Here is a 21,224-nt window from a genome sequence, read left to right as displayed (position 1 = left end):
GGCCTGCATCTCGGCCCACGATAGCTTTCTTTTTGGGTAGGGGTTTTGGCTCATTAATTTGGTTGAGCCAGATTCAGCCCAAACTGGGGAAGTCTTAATAGCTGAATCAGATTCCTGTCTCAAGGGCGCTCTGGGGGGCTCTTAAGGATTGGGTCGAGAGTCCTGAAAGAATTCTTACTTCTCTTGATCTTCTCTTTGAAGAGTCTGGCCAAACCTATTGCGGCTATAACAGTTGGAGGTCGCATGGTCTTAACTTCTTGCTTGATTTCGTCCTTGAGGCCCCCTACAAAACTTCCGACTAAGGCCTTCTCAGTCCATTCTGAACTTTGGATGACAACTTCTCAAAATGATTTTGATATTCTTTAACCATTCCAGACTGTCGGATCTTGGGCCAGAGATTCATCAAAGTCTTCGTACCTAGAAGGTCAAAATCGGACATTAAGGGCTTCAGTGAAGTCAAGCTAGGTGAGACCTCTAGTACCAATGATACCAGAGATTTGCCTCGCCATCAAGGTGGATAGTCGCGATTTGCAGCCTCTGGGAGGTAGGTATTTCATGGAATGCAAAGTAGTGCTCAGCTCTATTAATCCAAGGTACAGGATCATCACCTGAGAAAACGGGGAAGTTGATCTTGATCACTCTTCCTAAAGGACTTCCATGCAGTCAATGGCTATCTCCACTAGACCCTTCTTGCTCGCTTTCCCTGTTAGCCCTGGAAGTGGTCCTCTCGAATTGTGAGATGAAGGTGGTTATGATTTCCTTCATCTCCTTCACATCGCCATCGATCTGGTGAAGATGCTCTTCCAGGCGATTGACTCAACCGTGAATGATGCTGGACCTGGTAGTGGGCATCCCAGATCGTGCTCTGATACTAGTTGATAAGCTACACATAAAAACTGAGCTACTTCGAGGGAGCTCTTCCTCCCAAGAAAGAAGATAAAAAGAAGGGATTTTGGTATTTTCTGCTCTTCCTCAGACTTTCACCAAGATATTTAACTACTGCTCCTCATGCATAACAACCTGGTTTACCCACACATGGGGGGGGGGGATTAGTTATGCTAACGTGTCTTCCTGGAGTAGACAAATTTGATAGGGGGTGCCACACGAGATATTTTTGGTAGACTACCTGGCTGAACCCTCAGAACCAGAGATGGCTGAATTGGGGTTCTATCAGCACCTAAAATTCTAATTTTCTTGTTTACCATCTCCCTACAAAATACCATAATTTTTTTGGGAACAGGCTCAGGCTAAACCTTGGTTGGCTAAACATCAAGAGTAACATTAAAACACTTTGTGATCTCAAACTCTTACAATACCCAATGATATAGTCGAAAAGTAAGAATATATGTTTAAGCTCCAGGCAAGGTTCAAAATATTGATACACCTAGATATGGTGCAAGGGGTATTGATACTTTGAACCTTGTGTATTAGTGGCCTACTGATACGATACATATCAGCCGATATGTGATTAAAATTTTGAATTGTGGCTCTTGGTAGGGGATTGAGTAGAGGCTGGGGTATCTAGGGCAAAGGATAGAATACCCATAATCAAACTCTTCTTCCAGAAGCGCAGTTATACCTAATATAAAAAACCAAAAAAAGTAATAAAAATAGAGCAACTATACCTAATAAACTTGAAAAGAACTTTTACCACGCCATTCAAGTAGGAAATCCCAAAAAAATTTGTGATCTAGTGTAAAGACTGTTGTACAGACCAACAGAAAGCAGTTAATCAGCTTTACAAGAGGAGGCCACATCAGCACAACTAATCGTCCACTTGCAACAGTTGTAATAGAAAGGAATCAAAGAATGTAAACATTATAAGTAGTGAAGCACAAAGATAAATAAGACATGAATCTTTCAGCATTAATCTCTCTCTCTCTCTCTCTCTCTCCCCTTCCAACAAGTTCAGGAGGTTGGCTCCCTCGAAGAGCCCTGAGTTAGGCAGGTTCCTAACAAGTTGGTATTAGAGCAAGCATGACCAACACAAGAACCATGTCAGTAGACACCCGAGTGGATCAGATGGAGGTAGAGATCCATCGAATGTCATCAGATCTCAAAGAAATGAAGGAAAGTTTGACCGCTCTCCTCAATCGATTGGAGCAGGTGGCAACGAACAATGACAGAGGAAGCCAAGAAGAGCGCAACAATGAAAACAATTGTAGAGCAGGGCTGGCGGCAACGAGAGCAGCCAAAATCGACTTCCCCATCTTCTCAGGCAGCGACCCAACTCCCTGGATTCTTAGAGCCGAGTGGTTCTTTGATTACCATGAGACACCTGGGCAAGACAGGGTGGCTCTAGCTTCTGCGCATCTTGAGGGGGAAGCTATCCTCTGGTTTCAATGGTATCGATGGTGGTACCCTCGTCAAACTTGGGCAGACTTCACCGACGCCATGACTATCCGTTTTGGATCGTTTGGGTTCGAAGATCACGATGAGAGTCTGGCAAAGCTGTGGCAGGTAGGATCGGTTAAAGATTACCAGGTGGAGTTCGAGAAACTAGCCGTGAGAGTCCAAGGGTGGATGGAAAAGGTGTTGGTTGGAAGCCTTGTCAGCGGCCTGAAAGAAGAACTGCGACTGGAAGTGAAGGCAATGCTGCCCGCTTCGGTCATAAATGCGGCAGTGCTAGCAAGATTGTATGAAGACAAGTTCGCTCGAGCAAGAAAGGTGCAGCGGCCATGGGGTCCAGTAACCAAGACAGCAGCACCAGACAAGGAGGAAGGAATACTGGGCCCAGGCCCATTGGTTTCCTTCAAACGGCTGACCTAGGTAGGGATGCAAGCCCGTAGAGACAAAGGACTCTGCTACAACTGTGAAGAGAAATTCGAGTTGGGCCATCGGTGCAAGAAACAACAAGCATTTCTCCTTTAAACGGATGCCGAAGAGGAAAATGACCTCACCGGTTGCGAGGAATCTGACCTAGGGTGGGAATTACAATCCAATGGGACACCTGAAATATCTCCACAAGTCCTTATGGGACTTGTGTCCCCTCAAACAATGAGAGTTGCTGGGCTAATCCAGGGATGCCAAGTGTCAATCCTCATAGACAGTGGCAATTTCCTTAACTTCATAACTCAAGTCTTGGTGGATAAAATGGGACTCCCGGTTCAACCAACAATGGCTTTTACGGTTCATGTGGCCAACGGTAATAGCCTATCTTGCAATAGCATATGCATGGGATTACCACTAAAGGTTTAGGGTCACCGGTTTTCGGTGGACCTATATCCTCTTCATCTCAGTGGAGCGGACGTGGTGCTAGGCATTCAATGGTTAAGACAGCTAGGCCCCGTGATATGTGACTGGGCCCGTCTCACCATGGACTTCACCTCAGGGAACTCTATAGTCCATCTACAAGGGCAAACATGCAAGGGTCCAAGGCCCACCAGTCTTGCAACATTAACAAAGCAAATGGGAGATCTGGATCAGCCCATATACATGGACTCAAATTGGACCAGCCCATCTTTAGCTAACAGCAGCCCAAATGGGCCTTGAGACTTCCAAAGCCGCCTACAACAACTCCTTTAGCAATATGGCAGCGTGTTCGAAGAACCCCAAGAACTTCCCCCACGTCAGGAGCATGACCACCGTATCCCTCTCATACCAGGAGCCTCCCCAACCAATGTAAGACCTTACCGATACCCTTACTTTCAAAAATTTGAAATCGAGAAGCAAGTTCAAGATATGCTTAAGCAAGGAATAATACAACCCATTCTCTTCACCGGTATTATTAGTCAAAAAGAAGGATGGGATGTGACGATTTCCAATACCGGTCATTGATGAGTTGCTTGATGAACTCAGTCAAGCCAACATTTTTTTTTTTTTTTTGATCAATAACAATTTCATTAATTCACCAGAGAGGTTACACACTTATCTTCCAAGTACAATCAAGAAAACAAAAGAATAGGTAGAGACAAAAAATTACTACTTAGCCCAAAACATTGAATCCTGTTTAGCTAAACCATCAACTAGAGAATTGGCTGATCTTTTGACCCAGCATATTTTAACTTCCATCTCCCGCACCAGCCACTTAAATTTCCTCCTCTGATTACTATACCTCCATAAACCATTGTTGTCTGCATTCAGCCACCCTATCACCACCTCCGAATCCCCTTCAATTAAGAGTTTTTTTATGTTCATCTCCTTGGATTTCTGGACTCCTTCCATAACTGCAAAGATCTCAGCTCTAAGGGAGTCACCCACTCCAATTGGGCCTGAGAGCAATGTAAAAATGACCCCATTCTCATCCCTAAAGACACCCCCAATCCCTGATTGTCCAGGGTTCCCCCTACTACTCCCATCAAAATTTAATTTCATGAACCCAGCAGGTGGAGGCGTCCAAGACACACTCATTATTGACTTGGTCTGTGTGCACTTTGCTATTTCACCCCACTTCCTCAACATGTCATCCACTGTGTAACCTGTGAATAGTTCCAAAGATTTCAGCTACTGAACAGCCCTAAAATGAATGATAGCCTTTAGTTCTTCCACCCCTCTCTCAGTCGCTGAGAATATCTTGAAGTTTCTTTCTTCCCATATTGTCCAACATACTACAGCCTTCAAATCTCTCCACATAGTCCTTCCCCTTTTCCTACGCCACTTGAAGACAGAAGGGGAAAAAAGGCCCTGCAGATCTGATGGAGGGTTCCATCTACACCCAAAGAGGGAAAAGGCTCATTCCCAAATTGACCTCGCAAAATGGCAAGACACCAGTAGGTGAAAACCAGTCTCCCCATCCACTTTACATAGAACACACCAATGGGGTGACAAGCAAGTATTGGGTCGCTTCTTTTGTAGTAGATCACCAATGTTGAATCTTTCCAGATAGGCTTCCCAACAAAAACTACCAACCCTAGGAGGGATTGCTCTGCACCAAACCTCATCAATAGGGAAAGGGGGGGGGGGTTACAGGACTGGTGGACTGGCTTAGGACTTTGAAAAAGGAAGCACAAGAAAAGAAGCCAGTGGGGGTAGGGATCCATTTTCTAGAGTCCGCCCTTGTGGGGTCTAAGACAACATTATCAAGAAGTTCAAGAAGGCTCAAAATATTAGCAAAGTCTGAATCCCTCAAGGCCTTTATGAGACCCAAATTCCACCCAAGCCCAGAATTGGAAGAGGACGGGGTAATGAAGGATGAAACTGGCTCATTTTTAAGATCAGATAGAGCGTACAAAGAAGGAAATTGATCCTTTAGAGGGCCATTCCCCACCCAAGTTTCTTCTCAGAATTTTATGGAGTTACCTGAATTCAGATCATACCTGATATTGGGGGAGAATACCGGAAGCGGATCGTGAATGGCTTTCCAAGGAGAAATGCTTGTGGTCCTAGTTTTGATTCCAGCATCCCAACCATTGTGCTCCAGCCCATGTATACTTGCGACTATTCTAGCCCATAGCTTCTCCTTCTCCAAGGGGAACCTCCACAACCACTTCCCTAGAAGAGCCATATTCCTTCTTCTAACATTCCCGAGCCCCAAACCACCACAAATTTTACTCTTGGACACTACCTCCCAGTTGACTCTATGATCCCTCTTCTCCTCTCCCGACTCCCACAGGAAGTCTCGCATCAACTTCTCCAACCTGTTAGATACCTTCACTGGGATTTTGAACACAGACAAGAGGTAGATGGGTAAATTAGCAAGCGTGGCCTTAATCAATGTAACTCTTCCACCAAGAGAGAGAGAATTGTTTTTCCAAGAGACCAATCTTTTTTCAAACCTTGCCACCACTGGGTTCCAAAAACTCTCCCTCGTAGGGTTGTCACCTAATGGTAACCCTAAGTAATTCAATGGCCACCTTGACACTTCACACCCCAACACTTCTGCTCTCTTTAATTTCTCCCTCCTCCATATTCACCCCTGCTACACAACTTTTCCGAAAGTTCACCTTCAAGTTAGACATTTGCTCAAACAATTGTATCACCAACTTCAAGTTCCTGATAAAGCTCACATTGCCACCTTCATAGAATAGAATCGTGTCATCAGCAAACTGTAAGTGAGTGAGGGGGGTTTCCATCCTCCCGACTCTTCAACCTCTAATGAGACCCCTCGAGTCTGCTCTCTAAATCAATTTCCCCAGGACCTCCGCAATTAGTATGAACAAGAAAGGAGAGAGAGGGTCTCCTCAAAATTAGATTTACGAGCTGAGTATCATCAAATAAGGGTACATGGGGAGGATGTTCACAAAACAGATTTTAGGACACATGATGGCCACTATGAGTTTCAGGTCATGCCATTTGGGCTGACCAACGCTCCAGCAACATTTCAAGCATTAATGAACGACATATTCCGGTCATATTTACGTAAGTTCATCCTTGTTTTCTTTGATGACATATTGGTCTATAGCCCCAATTGGGAGGAACATTTGAATCATCTACAGGTCACCCTCGCAACACTTTAGGCCCACTAGTTGTTTGCTAAGGAGTCCAAGTGCTCCTTTGGACAAAACCAAGTTCGTTACTTGGGACATGTGGTAGAAAACGGAACTATAGCAGCCGCCCCGGATAAAATCTCTAGCATAATGGGCTGGCCGCAACCCAAAAGTGTGAAAGAATTGAGGGCCTTCTTGGGCCTGACTGGGTACTATCACCGCTTCATCAAAAACTACGGCCTAATAGCTTCCCCATTGACCCAATTGCTGAAATGAGATGCTTTTCACTGGTCAACCTAGGCCCAACAAGCTTTTGAGCAGTTGAGACATGCGGTTGCAAGCCCTCTAACATTAGCACTGCCTGATTTCACAAAAGACTTCATCATTGAATGTGATGCCTCCGGTCAAGGTGTTGGGGCTGTCCTCATGCAAGAGGGGCAACCACTAGCCTTTTTCAGCAAGGCCTTAACATCACAAAAGTGGGCCAAACCAGTTTATGAATGAGAATTAATAACAGTGGTCTTAGCAGTTCAACGTTGGCGATCCTACTTGCTCGGTAGGCGGTTCATAATTCAGACCGACCATCAAAGTTTGAAGTTCTTATTAGAACAATCAGTCCTATCACCAGAACAACAACGATGGATATCCAAACTACTGGGGTACGACTACACAACTGAGAACAAAGCAGGGGCTGCTAACCGGGTGGCTGATGTCCTCTCACGGAACCCACAATTATTTCAGTTACTAGTATCTTCCTCAACATCTCCACTCCTGGATCAGCTTCTAAAAGAAGCCCAATCCCATATGGAGTTACAGCAGTTGAAGGCCCAAGTATTGGCAAAGCCCTTACTGCACCCCAGGTATACTGATCTACTCTTCTTCAAAGGACGCCTGGAAATCCCAGCAGATTCTGCTCATCTCAGGAAGCTCCTGGAATTATTCCATGCCTCGCCCATAGGTGGCCACTCCGGCATCCTACGAACACAAAAACGCATCGCCGCACAATTCCATTGGAAAGGCATGCTTACATCCATTCAGAACTTCATAGCCGGTTGTGCAGTATGCCAACAATATAAGTCGGCCACTACAACACCAGCAGGCCTCTTGCAATCACTCCCAATACCAACCTAAGTCTGGGATGACATTTCATAGGATTTCATCACGGGATTGCCGGTTTCTGCTGGCAAAACAGTTATCCTTGCGGTAGTGGATAGATTGACGAAATACAGTCATTTCCTACCCCTATCACACCCATTTACTGCAGTCACAGTTGCTGAATTATTCCTCCGGGAAATTGTGCGCCTGCACGGGCTCCCCAGCTCAACTGTGTCAGACAAGGACCCTATTTTTATGAGCCGTTTCTGGGCTGAACTTTTTCATCTACATGGGGTTAAACTCTTCATGTCAACTAGCTACCATCCCCAATCTGATGGACAGATGGAGGTGGTTAACAAGAGTCTCAAAACATATCGGAGATGCTTCGCGGGAGATCGAGTAAGACAATTGGTGAAGTGGATCCACTGGGCTGAATGGTGGTACAACACCACCTTCCATAGCGCTGCTGGGATGATACCCTTCAGGGCTCTATATGGTCGGGATCCTCCCCCTCTACTTCCTTATGAAAAAGGGACCACCACAGTAGCGGCCTTAGAGGAACAGCTGAAACAACAAGATGAGGTGTTAAAGGAACTGAGAAATCATCTCTTACAGGCACGACAATGGATGAAGCGCACTTATGATAAACATCACAAGAATGTCCAATATGAAGTCGGTGATTGGGTGTTTCTCAAATTGCAACCTTTCAGACAGATTTCAGTTGCAAGCCGTCAGTGGAACAAACTCAGCCTGCGCTATTTTGGACCATTAAAATCCTTGAGAGGATAGGGTCAGTGGCATACAAGCTGGACCTTCCGGCAACCTCAAAATTGCACCCTGTATTCCATATCTCCTTACTGAAGAAAGTGCCAAAGCCAGGAGTCATTACAAGTGGTGACCCTTCCCACATTTTCAGATGGGTGCGCCATGGAAGAAGAGTCATACCAGAAGCATTAATTGTTTGGTCTAAACTCCCAGAAGAGGATGCAACCTGGGAATCCTACTTGGATCTGCAATCAAACTTTCCCACATTAGACCTTGAGGGCAAGGTCGCTTTAAAGGAGGGAGGGATTGTAAAGACTGCTGGAACAGACCAACAGAAAGCAGTTAATCAGTTTTACAAGAGGAGGCCACTTCAGCACAACTAATCGTCCACTTTCAACAGCTGTAACAGAAAGGAATCAAAGAATGTAAACATTATAAGTAGTGAAGCACAAAGAGAAATAAGACATGACTCTTTCGGCATTAATCTCTCTCTCTCTCACTCTCCTTCTTCCCTTCCCTTCCAATGAGTTCAGGAGGTTGGCTCCCTCGAAGAGCCCTGAGTTAGGCAGGTTCCTAACATCTAGAGTCTGTCCCTAAAATTAGTCCTGGTTATTTTGTTCACAATTATACCACTCGACTCCCACCCCACAATATCCTGTCATAATCCTCCACTACCTCCATATTATCTTGATTCCAGATTATCTACTTTTTCATGTTATCCGTCAACCCATGGATTATTAAAACTATATTTAAATAAGAATGTTCGGACATGGGACACCACTCTATATTTGTTTTAGCTTCTATGTTTTCTCCATAAGGTAGATTTATATAGAAGCTTGAATTAACCTCCTCCTTTCCCTTCTATTTTTGGTTTTTCTTGGTCTTCTTGTTTGTGGTCACTAAGCCTTCTGTGAAATCAGGGAAAGGGAAAAATAAGGGTATATTATCATAATCAGAGGTATGTTAATTGATTGGAAACAAATTTCTCCATTAGAAGCTTGTCTTTTCTTTTTTCCTACAAAAGATCATGGGCAACTTTACAATCCTAATGGATCTAGAATAATCTCATTAGTATTGAACTTAAAGTGCACTTCTTAGGAGAAAATTATGATGCTTCTTTGTCCCTTGCATTCATATTTCATTGACTGTAAATTCTTGAAAATCTCTGCAGGAAATATGTGTCAAGCTTCAGACCTAGTCGAACAGGCAAACTAGGATCCCTTTTTGATATGATAGGTAACTATTCAATCTGTAGATTATTTGATTAGTTTAGATACTGTTTTTGTAAAACATGATTGGAACATTGTGACACCTAAGCTAACGGTTACCTGTTTAGATCTTTTTTGAAGTGATAAATAATTTAAGGTGGTTGAACATAATTCTCTATCATTCCATTCTGTGATACCTAGGTGCCTTAATATGCTTAGTGTACTGGTGATAGATATTATATTTGCCCAATACACTAGAAGCTTCAAAATAATATGTGTTGAACATACTGCATGGACATTTCTAGATATACTGTATGGCATTAGTACCTCTAAAATATGCAAAATAATATGCTTTAACAAACCGCACTAAAAAAATGTTTGTATTTTAGAAATTTAATTAAATTTGACAAGACAGAAGTATTGAGAGATGACATTAGCTTCAAAAACCAGATGAAGAAGCTTCATGTAAACATTGGTATTTAAGATGTCATGCCTGTATAAATGTCTGAGATTTTTGGAATAGAATATTCTTTTGCTGTTTCCTATATCTGTTTGTGTGTCAGTTTCCTTATTTGTGCATGGTAGATTCAATTCTTATTGAAAGTATGGAGGCTCAATTTTGATGAGCATTTCTGCCAAGGATCAATATGCTGATATGATATGCCCCATATCGGGTGTATTGTATCCATATCCAAGGCCATGGACACTCATGTATACACCGATACACACAGGTCTAGGGTTTTGAAAGTTTGGGATAATAGAAGGCATCCCTCTCAGGCTGATAAATCAAAATAAAAAAGTAAAAAAAAAAGAGTTTCGGTCTCATCGATATGCACTGATACTCAATTTTTGGTATTGGGTGCATCGACATATGGTGGATTCTGATGTAATTGGCTGATCTTGCAGAGTTAGTCTGGCGATGTATACTTAGGAAACAACTTGAAAAACTGTTGGCTATCGTACTTGGTTGCATGTCAGCTGCAATTCTTTTAGCAGAAGCTACTATACTGCCAAGTGCAGTTGATTTGTCTCTTTTCTCCATTCTCATAAATGCTGTCAGAGAGCAAGAGGTGCTTGTGCAGGTAAATTTTGAAATTCTTTGAGCTTGAAATCTTTCTGCTATTTCAAGTTTTACCTTAGGTGTATTACATTTTTTCCTTGTAATGCCTTTTTAGCTGCCTTTTAAGCAGACACATATTATATAAACTTTTTTCGTAGCAAAAAATATTATATAAACTTTTTGAATACATTCTCTCTGACACTGAACTGATTTATGTTAGAAGATATCACATACCACATGAAATGAATTGTATGAACATTCAGTATTGTTTTTATTTATTTTTCTTTGTTGGGTGAAAAGTGGTTTGTTTTCCTACTTTTTTGGCACTTCACATTCCAGGTTAGCACTGATACATGTTTCCATACTTGGGTTACAGGACTTTTTTTTTAATAATATTGTTAGTTTAGGAATAGCAAGGTGCCAATCAGCTGGTTGGTAAGGTCTCCTGCTGGTCATAGCGGAGACTTGGGATCAAATCCCGCCTGCACATGGGTTGGGGGGGGGGGGGGATTATGGGTGGGGGATGGGCTACCCCCCATTGTGTAGCCCTTCGGAAGATATCAAAAAAATATATATTGTTAGTTTAGGAATACTTTTAAATAAATAGCTTTTGGTACATAGATCTTTTGCAAATATGCCAACCTTTTCTTTTTTATTTGCTGTTCTAATTTGGATGGTTCTTCTGAGCTTCTCACCATCCGACTTCTTTGTCTGGATTTTTCTGCTTTAGATTGATAATTAATTCATTGGTTTCTTTACAGATATCTGCTTTTATTCCTCTGATGTACATGTGTATATGCACATATTATTCCTTGTTCAAAATTGGAATGCTGATGTTTTACTCATTGACACCAAGACAGACAAGCTCAGTCAGTTTGCTTATGATTTGCTCGTAAGTTTTTCTCAAATCATAAATACAAGATTATGTTCATGTTGAGATCTTATATTCAAGTAGTGATGGTTCATAATTAAATTTCTTTCAAACATTTGCTAGGATGGTTGCAAGATATGCACCTCCAATTTCTTACAACTTTCTCAATCTCATTCATCTTGGTGGGGATGCCAAAACTATCTTTGAAAAGGTAAGCTACCCCTTATGTCACATACTTTTGCTATCCTCTTTACTCTGCATAAACTGAAGACAAAATTAAATAAGTAAATGACATGGTAATGCATAGAAAATGTTTTCTGTAAGTAGAAGTTTCATGTACTCTTGTGCCATACTGTTCTACTGATGTAATTTCATATCCTCCCACCATCTTATGTATATTTGCCTTTACTCTTGTTTACTTTTAGGAACTGCTGCAGTTAAAGCAGTTACTTTTAACTGCTTTTAGATGAAAGCGAATACATAAGATATGTGTAATTCACAGCTTTTATGTTCCACAAATTTGAACTTTTTTTTGGATTTTTCTGTCAGTCACCATTCCAAACTGGACCAGGCTGATGCAAGCCAGACTTGGCAATTCCTTGGTTTCTATTGGTGGACCCCATGTTTGTGGTATTTCACAGGCTTTACCAACCGACTGGCACCTTATGGTGACTTTAGATTGACTATGTATAGTGGTCTTATGTTAGTGAACACGTTCCATGCATTGATTTCACCTTTAAATATTTGATATTTCATTTTTCAAATTAAAGAAACCCAGAAAAGGGCAGCCTGTTTTTTGTACGTGTTCACCACGACCACGAGTGATTTAGGGATGATATTTGACAAACATGACCTATATCCGTTGCCAACCCATCTGGCACTGGTAAGAAAACTTGGTTCTTCCCAACCCTGTGGAGAAGCTGTCATTGTAGCCTCTTCTTTAGAACATGAAATTTATATATCCAGCAGCTGACCTTTTTATGTTTCTTTTAATTTCTCTCGTTGGTTATCTTTATAGATCTGGGGGTGATGGGTGGGGAAAGATTGGTTCCAGTCTGAAGCCACCGAATGCATGTTTATATCTTAATTTAGGGCATATTAAAATTAATATTTTTCAAAATAGCATCATTTTTCTATTATTTGTTTATCTTTCTCCAAAATTGATTCTTTTACATGTGAGATTGATAAATTTCTGGCTTGATCTGCAGAGAATGGGGAAAATTGATGGTGCTGTCCCTTTCTTTGGGCAAGGATTTAATAAAATATATCCACTTATTATGGTTATATATACCTTATTAGTTGTGAGCAATTTTTTTGATCGGGTAATTGATTTTTTTGGAAGCTGGAAAAAGTTCAAGTTTCAAACTGAGGCTGATGATTTGGATGGGCTTGATGCTTCAGGAATAATCATCCTGCAAAAAGGTGAATAGTTCCTGACCTCTTTTTCTTCTGCGTTAGCATGCATACAGTACATATGCAGTTTACATTCTAGATCATTTGGATTGGGTAAGGTTGAGGCATCTATATTTTTCTGTGCTAATAATGTCATATTTTATGCCTGAAAAATATGAAAATCTTTTTCCCACAGAGAGATCTTGGCTTGAACAAGGACTTAATGTTGGTGAGCATGTAATCCCATTGGCAAGGAATTTCAATGGCGTGGATGTTGAGTCTGGCAGCAATAGCTCAGTACGTAAAACTCCTTAACTGTTGGTCTTTTTTGTTACTAACAAAAAGGCATTTGTGGTAATACTCAACTCAGCCTTAATCCCAACTATTTTGGGTCAGCTATACATGCTTTTCTGCTTTTGTGCTTAAGGGCTGCACATGCACTAATGGAATGAAAGAATTATGAGTTTAGCAAGAGCTACTTTCAAAAGGCTAATTTTGGCATTATAAATACACTGTTATGCAGCATGGAGATGCCTTCAATGATGCAATGTTATTTTAAATTTACCAATAAACACAAATTTGCGATACTGGTTGGCAGGATCTACAATTGCCCTTATTTTTTGGTCATCAAAGTCCTCTCTTTTGTTGTTGATATCTTCATTTTCCTTTTACTTAAATCATTTTCGACTTTAACCAAGGCAATGTTTTACTGCTAAAACTTGAGATGGTTTTCAGGACAAGACTACCATTGAAATGAAACCAGCAACTACTTTGGCCAAGGACAGTGAAAAGGAAAGTCGATCAAAACCCATAAAAGAAGAGATCCGGAAATATGGCATGAACAGAGAAGCCATTGGAAGCAAGTATGCTGCCATAAGAGTGCAACAAAGTAGACAAACATCCAGTACAAAGGCAACAGAGAAGAACATTACTTCTGCTACAGTATCTTTGCTTGAATCAGACAATTCTAACCACCATAGTGATGGTAATACAAGAGGGGCACCATCTTCCACATTGTCCTCAACATGGGTATCAATGAAGACGGGATTTCAAAGTTTTAAAGCTAATATGGTTTCCAAGACATTCATGCCTTTACGCCAATTTCAGGAGACAAAACTTGAGTCCCGTGTTCCATCACCGGAGTCCTTGGACGAAATATTCCAGAGATTAAAACGTCCAGCAGCAGATGACGAGGATTATAGTGATGAGGACAATGACATGGACATTAAAACTTCAGGATCCACCAGATAATTACTATAATTCTGAGGTATGAAGATTAGATGAGGATGTAAGAATTGAATACGCGGGTACCATTTTTGGTTTCATTCGCCCACAATTGTACAGGTTCCAGGGAAGTATTGGTGGCTTGATGCTCAGAACACACCAAATCTTTAGCATTAATTTGAATTTCCTGCAGCAATGGAGGAGGTTCTGCTATACCAGATCAAATACTCATAACGAGCAGATGTACACATGGCAGGCAAATAGGAATACAATTTACGGTGGGAGGCAATAGTTTTATATTTTTATGGGATTTTTGTGATGTTTAACTGTATCGATGGACAAAAGATTGGTATTAGCGTCTCTTGCCGTTGTTAAAATACTGTTAATGAGTGAATGTAAAATTTTTCTCCAGATTTGTTTTTTCAAAGCATATTCTACAGCCTTTTGTTTCTCCCTAATCACACCCAAAGGAGATTGAATTCGTTAGCCTGCATTTGGTTGGAGTGCAAATCTTGACTGGGTGCAAAATTTGTACTAGTTCAATTTTTAATTTCATTTGTTTGTAATTATGATTTGTATTACAAAGGAAAATCTATGATACCAGAAAGGTATGGTACTCGAAGAGCTTTGACCAGCAGCCCAAGGTTCAAAATTTCATCATGTATCGGCCAAGTTTTTGGCATGGTACATGGTACCAAATTGAATGTGCTGTATCTATTCGTTGTATCGATGTCATATCGTTGAGTATCGGTGCGTTTCAGCACTGTACCAGTCATATCGACCGATACAATACAATTTTATTGTGGCAGAATCGCAACTTCTAAACCCATTTTAGAAGTCCTCCTTTTCCAAACCGTTTAAAAAGTTTTTAAACATTTCTAAAGACTCAAGTCTTATAAAAATTTGTCAAAACATGTATAAATTTGCAAGATTCAATAGGTTTTTCAAAGTTGTGAAAAAATGAGCGAAAATAAATGTTTTTTCAAATTTCTTTTACATTTTCAGCCAATGTTAGAAAAGATTAAGGGAAAGAAAGTGGTTTGCCCCCTACACCCCCACACCCCCCCCCCCCCGTCCCCCTTGTTCTTATTATAAAAGATTTTTATTAAAGATAAAAAAAAATGAAATCCCCCCTTCTTCCTTCCTCTTCTTAAGGAAGCTTTCATCTCCTTGTGTTTGAGAGGCTTATGCCTCTTGCATTATGAACTATGCTTCATGCCTCTAGGTAGTGGAACGCCTCTATGTTTTAAAACATTGATATTTATTTATTTTTTTAAATTTTAAAATAAAATATGCAAAATAATTATTTCATCTATTATGTCCATAAATTCATTCAATATTTTGTTATATATTTACTTTTCTTAATTTTAATTTAAATTTTAGAATAAAACATGCAAAATAATTACTTGATCTATAATGTCCACAATTAGATAGTATGTTTCTGTTCCCAACTTCCCGTTTATTGATTATAATAGGTTTTTTTTCATAAAACCCACTAAAACATGTTATTTTTATGCATAAATAGCTCATTTATATCTTATACTTAGTGATATTAATGTTTATTTATGATTTATTAGAGTATTTATAGCATTTCCATGTGTATCTTAATTTTTCATCCGTATTCATGTGTATCCAAGGTGTATCCCGATATGTCTCTTAAATTTGTCTTTCCGATACCTTGAACCTTGTAGCAGTCCATAAATTTTCATGAATACCACCTAATTGGTTACTTCTTTTATGATACTGATTGGTTGGTTGTAAGTTTTTCTAGTGTTATGTCCTGGAATTATAATCGAAACCCTACAAAAATTACACTTTTTTTTTCTTTTGCACGTATTAACAATGCAAATTTTACAGCAAATCTTGCACCACCTTCCTTCTACCTCAATTTTTTCATACAAAGTATGGATTATATCATCTTGCATGTTGCATTACTATTAAACAGATAATCCTCTAGCATACATTCTCTTTCATTTAAAGCGGAGATTACCTTGTTTAGTTGTTTTACTTTTCACAGTAAATTATAAAGTCAAATCTGAATAAAGAATAAATCAGAATTTGCAGTCCTGTGCTTCTATGCATTTACACTGATGCAAATAAAATTTATATTGCAACCAAACACAGCCTTAGTGGCAGAATTTTAATCCTGGTACTTATTGCAAGCCCCAGACTTGTAATCTTGTAGACTGCGGGCTCTTGAACCGTAAGCGTCTGGGCAAATTCAATTGTTCGATTAAATGGACGCCATGTCTGAATGACTGAATGTCCAAAATGCAAACCACCAGCAAAAGACCAAAAGTAGTTTTGGTTTCAGTTAAGATTGGGAAAAAGTCACTTTCACTTTCTGGTCTTTGTGGAAAACTGAAAAAAAAAAAAAAAAAAAAAAAAACTTAGATCCTTCTTGGATCTATGCAAAATATGGAAAAATACGGATTTATCCAATGCAGATTTCTGATTTACACTATAGAATTATAAACATTCAAAAGGACCACAACCCACACTTTATGCATCAATGCTCGACTGTGAATTGACATCAGTTCCGAGCTAGTACGGACAGTACTTTGAACCTACAAATTCTAACCCCTGGACTGATCGATCATTCTCCCAATAATATATAGAAGCAGGCAAGCCTCTAATCAATCGGAGTTTGAACCCACCGATGTAACTGAATTGTATAAGATGGATCCCTCCACCTACAGAGTATATAAATAAATTTTTATTAATGGCAGGTGTGCCTTTGTACATCATGATAGACTTCTTTAAAGGCAATAAACTAAAAGCTAAGTTAGCAACAAATTAAATTGGCAACACAACAATCTCAATTGCGGCCCTCCCTCTAGGCCCATAAACTAGCTTTGCAGGTTCACAACCAACCCATCATCATTGAATTTGATTCCCTCCTAGTCATCAGCATCCTCCAAGGTGACTCGAAGATCCCATGGAAATGCCTCTCTTTAGTTGAGGAGTTCAAGCGGCTTGCTCAGAAAACCACAGCAAGAATTACATACAGGCTCACAAAGAGAATGAAATGCAGTTGCAGATTGGCTGGTTAACAGAGGAGAGGAGCACGAAGATATCATCATCTTGATTACGAATTTCCCCTGGGATTTGAAATTTCTAGTTTTTCTTGATGCAGCGGGCAGAGCGATTCTCCGCTGATGGTAATTTTACTTTTGTATTAAAAAAAGAGTTGCATATTGGAAAGTATTACTGTTGAAGGCTCATTTATCCCTCGATTTTATTTTATGGACAAGTTTTTTAAGAGGGAAGATTCCTTTTTGTGGCTGAGAAGGTGAACCAATCTTCATATAATGTCAAGTTCTGTACTTGTTTACGCTAAGAAGATAAATGTTGCCAAACAAATTTAGGGTTGCAAATCAAATTAGATATACCTAGATCTGAATTTGATTCGGTAATATTTGGATCCAAATTGGGTCTTATGCATTGCGTTTTAATCAAATTTGAATTATAACTGGATATTGTATGTCATGAACAAAATGAATTGGAAATAAACTTGAAAAAGAAATACCTTCAGAACAATTGTATGTTGCCTAAATACAACATAAACTTTAAATATTATTAAGTTGAACTGGATCATATTAGACGGCATAAGGGTGGATCTATATTTGATCCAGTTCTAAATGGATCGAATCCAGATCACCCTTAATCGGGTTGGATTCAAATTCGGACAAACCGATATCGTTTGCAGCCCCATAAGAAATTAGAAGCAAAGAATTTGTAAAACAACATTGGTCGTCATAGGCAAGATCCACTGAAACTCTGATGGATATTGGATCTACGGAACAAACTCTGTTTGGCTAAGGGGCCGCTTGATAACGACTGAATTGCTTACGAGTATGAATTGTAAGATTAAGCTATTAAGGCAAAAGGCCTGACCAGTTAGGCCATTCAACCGTTACCAAACGGCCCTCCCTAAACTTGCTTGACACTTTTTGTTTGGTAAACCAAATAAATAGAAGCAATTTTGTAATTTTCTTAGTCGGTGTTATAATCAATTTTCATCAGAACCTCTGGAGTCTGGTCTTTCTCCAAGAGTTCCTCCTCGCCAGTCACCATCCGTTGACGCAATAAAATCCCTTCCTAGGTCAATATTCGACGGCTTAAGACTCCGAGACCGAAACAGGAGTTGCCTTTTCCTTTCTTAATTAATATGGTTGGGAGTTGGTCAATGTACACACGTTCATGGAAGGACCTGCCTCGAAAGGATATCTGTTGAAGAAGTCTACCAATCGGCCGGCCTTCCTTTGGTTTCTCAGCTGCTGGGATTTTGAGCTTGGGTTGAGTGATGTCATTGCCCACCATGTTCTAGACATTGCGCTTGCTTGATTTATATTAGATTACTGTCTTTGATCAGTTTAAGTTCAGACGTAAGAAGAAGAAGAAGAAGAAGAAGAAGGCGAAAGTGTTTGTTCATTTGATATCTTTGTATGTTCCTAATGAATTCGATCAGTCTTAATAAAGAAACCTATACACCAAAATGACAAGTTTTTCCTTTTTGAGTTTGTTCTGTTTCTCTTTCTCCTTGTAGAAAGAATGTAAAACCAGACGAACTTAGATGATATTATTTATATGAAGAGACAGAAAGAGAGAAAGAGAGCAAAATATTAATACAACACGATCTTCGTTTTAATAAACAACGTTATTGGCTCTCTCCCTCACCGTCCTGGAGTGCATCATCGCGCCCTTCGTTCTCTTACTGGTCGAAGTCGAACGAAGCAGCTTGGACCAGAACCCACCTTTCTTCTTCTCGTCCGTAATATCTGCTGCAATTCGGTTTCGAGTAACAAACGCAATCGATCTGCTCCTCATGAGCCCATCATTACCACTTTTCAGGAAACATACCGGACCTTTCACATGCGAAGCATTTGGTTGGCTAAGTGGAGAAGAACAGGAAGAAGAATCCGAAGAGTAAGGCGAAGAAGATAAAGAAGAAGAGCAAGACGAAGCTGCAGTTGTTCTGCGCGAAGTAGCAGAGGAGAGCTGAGAGAGTCTTTCTCTTAGACAAGACGAGCATACACCAGGTGACTGCCTGTGCTTGGGGTGCTTCTTGCACCGTGCCTGAGCTTCGAACAAACCCATATCTTATTTCTTTTGATGATCTCCTTCCTCCCGACTATCTTGCTTCTCTGAGCTCAGATCGTTTTACTTCTTTTCCCTACAATCGGCTCTTCATCCTTTCTCTCACTCTCTCTCTCTCTCTCTCTCTGTTGTTTGCACACATATCCATCTCTCTTTATATACAGAAATCAAGAAACGCTAGAGACGTGCACACAGTAGTCGATGCATGTGCTTCGACGAGACTTCGTCAGCTTTTTCTTTTTACTAGTGCGTATTGCGTAATCACCGTTGGGGGTCCTTGTTGTTGAAAAGTCGTCGAAAGAATAAAAAAGTATGGGGGCCGGCCCGGATGCAAGGAAACTCCCGTGGAGCCCAATTTTGTGGAAAAGGACGAGGCGACGGGGATTTCGAGCTTTGTGAGCGAAGTTACACGTGGGCAGAATTTTTACCTCGAGCCATCAGCCACGCCTGACCTGAAGGCAGGCTTTGCCTTGCACGAGTACTGCTTACTTTGTAGTCTGTAGTCTGTAGATACGATTTGTTAGGACTTGGGAGATGGTCAGTTCAGGGAGGTTGAGCATGGAGATATTGCAGAGATCAACAACAGCGTCCTACTGAAGCCAAGTGATGAAATCTGGTTTGTTGGCACATGGGTGTGTCTCCAAAGCAGAGACCAGGATCCATGGGATTAATGAAAGCTGGGTGTTGATCATCCCAGATTTCTAGAACCAATAATCTCATCCTGTTAGCCGAGTAGACGCATGTTTTGTCGGTCTGTCCAGGAACATCCTTGTGTTTTTTTGGCTCAGGGAACAGAGACTGACTGAATCCAGAATCCAGAATCCAGATTGATGATGAGGTGTTACGTTTGCATCCGCTTTGTTTTCATGGTCACTTTGGTCGTCAGACCAGATCATGTAAACGTGGAAGTCTTTGTCTCTGCTAGTCAAACAGCTAGCTTAATCAACCTGGGCTCTCGCCTCTCTCTGTGTTGCAAATGTAAGTTAGTACCATCCCAAGAATTTATAGGCCAAGTGAAGAATTTGAGAAAACTATATATGCTTAGAGGATATACTTGGATGCCAAAACAAAATCATCAACACGGAGTGTTGGTAATTAAACTAACCTAGCTATTTCAAATTTGGCCCTCCTGTAAAATTGTGACACGTGGCACCTCGTGACAACTAGGAAAATACCCAGCCAACAAACTTACGAAGTTGGTGACCCACCTGGGCACCTCCCTCGCCACTAGGGAGTTAGCCTCCAAGGCAGTTCGCCCCCAGGCAGTTCGCCACCAGGAAGTTCGCCCCCAAGCAGTTCGCCCCCAGGCAGTTCGCCACTAGGGAGTTCGCCCCCAGGTAGTTCGCCCCCAGGCAGTTCGCCCCCAGGCAGTTCGCCACCAAGGCAGTTCGCCCCCAGGCAGTTCGCCACCAGGGAGTTAGCCTCCAAGGCAGTTCGCCCCCAGGCAGTTCGCCACCAGGGAGTTCGCCACCAGGCAGTTTGCCCCCAGGCAGTTCGCCACCAAGGCAATTCGCCCCCAGGCAGTTCGCCACCAAGGCAGTTCGCCACCAAGGCAGTTCGCCCCCAGGTAGTTCGCCACCAGGGAGTTCGCCACCAGGCAGTTCGCCACCAAGTAGCTCGTCACTAAGGTACGCCACCACCGGGTCGAATAACGAGGTACTTTGCCAAAAAATTTTACATCACAAAACATTGGTACGTGGCCGAAAATGGTTACATCAATTGGCGCCGTCTGTGGGAACCCGCAACAAAAAGCTAAGTTCTCATCCTACCAAAGCTAAGTTCTCATCTTGCCAAAACTAAGTCCTCACTTTTTAGAAATTGAAGCTATCGCTTTATAGTTTACATTTTTTATGAACTAAGAGACTATGCAGGGAGCTAACGGACTAAGTAGCTCTACCAACCTTACTTTCAATTCAGATAATGCCACATCGGTCCTCTCCGCAAGGTCCCCCCTACAAAGATGAGCTCTTCGTGGCTTCCGCGGAAGTTGGCGGCCAACTGACTACATAGGCGCCCTTACAGGTCGAGCCTTCCAAGGCTCCCGTGTGAGCTGGCAACCTAAAGTTAGTGGTGTTGCCCCCGAAGGTCGAGCCCCTAGTAGCTTCTTGTAGGAGTAGGTGACCGGCATTACGAAGCTGATGCAG

The 21,224-nt window shown here is 41.2% G+C and overlaps 2 protein-coding genes across 2 annotated transcripts in view; one reads left to right on the top strand and one right to left on the bottom strand.

Moving 5' to 3' along the window:
- LOC148876685 (uncharacterized) overlaps positions 1 to 14,407 on the top strand; it is a 70,813-nt gene extending 56,406 nt beyond the window's left edge. Inside the window, exons 8-14 of the mRNA XM_088962700.1 lie at positions 9,397 to 9,461; positions 10,340 to 10,515; positions 11,255 to 11,385; positions 11,488 to 11,575; positions 12,573 to 12,786; positions 12,953 to 13,053; positions 13,492 to 14,407. Of these exons, the coding sequence (XP_088818826.1) occupies positions 9,397 to 9,461; positions 10,340 to 10,515; positions 11,255 to 11,385; positions 11,488 to 11,575; positions 12,573 to 12,786; positions 12,953 to 13,053; positions 13,492 to 14,007 (1,291 nt within the window). The 3' untranslated portion in view covers positions 14,008 to 14,407. The remainder of the gene's footprint in view (positions 1 to 9,396; positions 9,462 to 10,339; positions 10,516 to 11,254; positions 11,386 to 11,487; positions 11,576 to 12,572; positions 12,787 to 12,952; positions 13,054 to 13,491) is intronic.
- A 4,079-nt stretch (positions 14,408 to 18,486) lies between these two features.
- LOC148876684 (uncharacterized) lies at positions 18,487 to 19,197 on the bottom strand. Its single transcript, XM_088966152.1, has one exon. The coding sequence runs from the start codon at positions 19,078 to 19,080 to the stop codon at positions 18,628 to 18,630; it is 453 nt and encodes a 150-aa protein (XP_088822278.1). The 5' UTR covers positions 19,081 to 19,197; the 3' UTR covers positions 18,487 to 18,627.
- Between the last annotated feature and the right edge of the window lie 2,027 nt (positions 19,198 to 21,224).

Source organism: Nelumbo lutea, chromosome 1, assembly GCF_056320005.1.
Source record: "Nelumbo lutea isolate HS-2025 chromosome 1, American lotus-T2T, whole genome shotgun sequence".
In the NCBI taxonomy this organism is placed as follows: domain Eukaryota; kingdom Viridiplantae; phylum Streptophyta; class Magnoliopsida; order Proteales; family Nelumbonaceae; genus Nelumbo; species Nelumbo lutea.
This window is presented reverse-complemented; position numbering and strand designations above follow the sequence as displayed.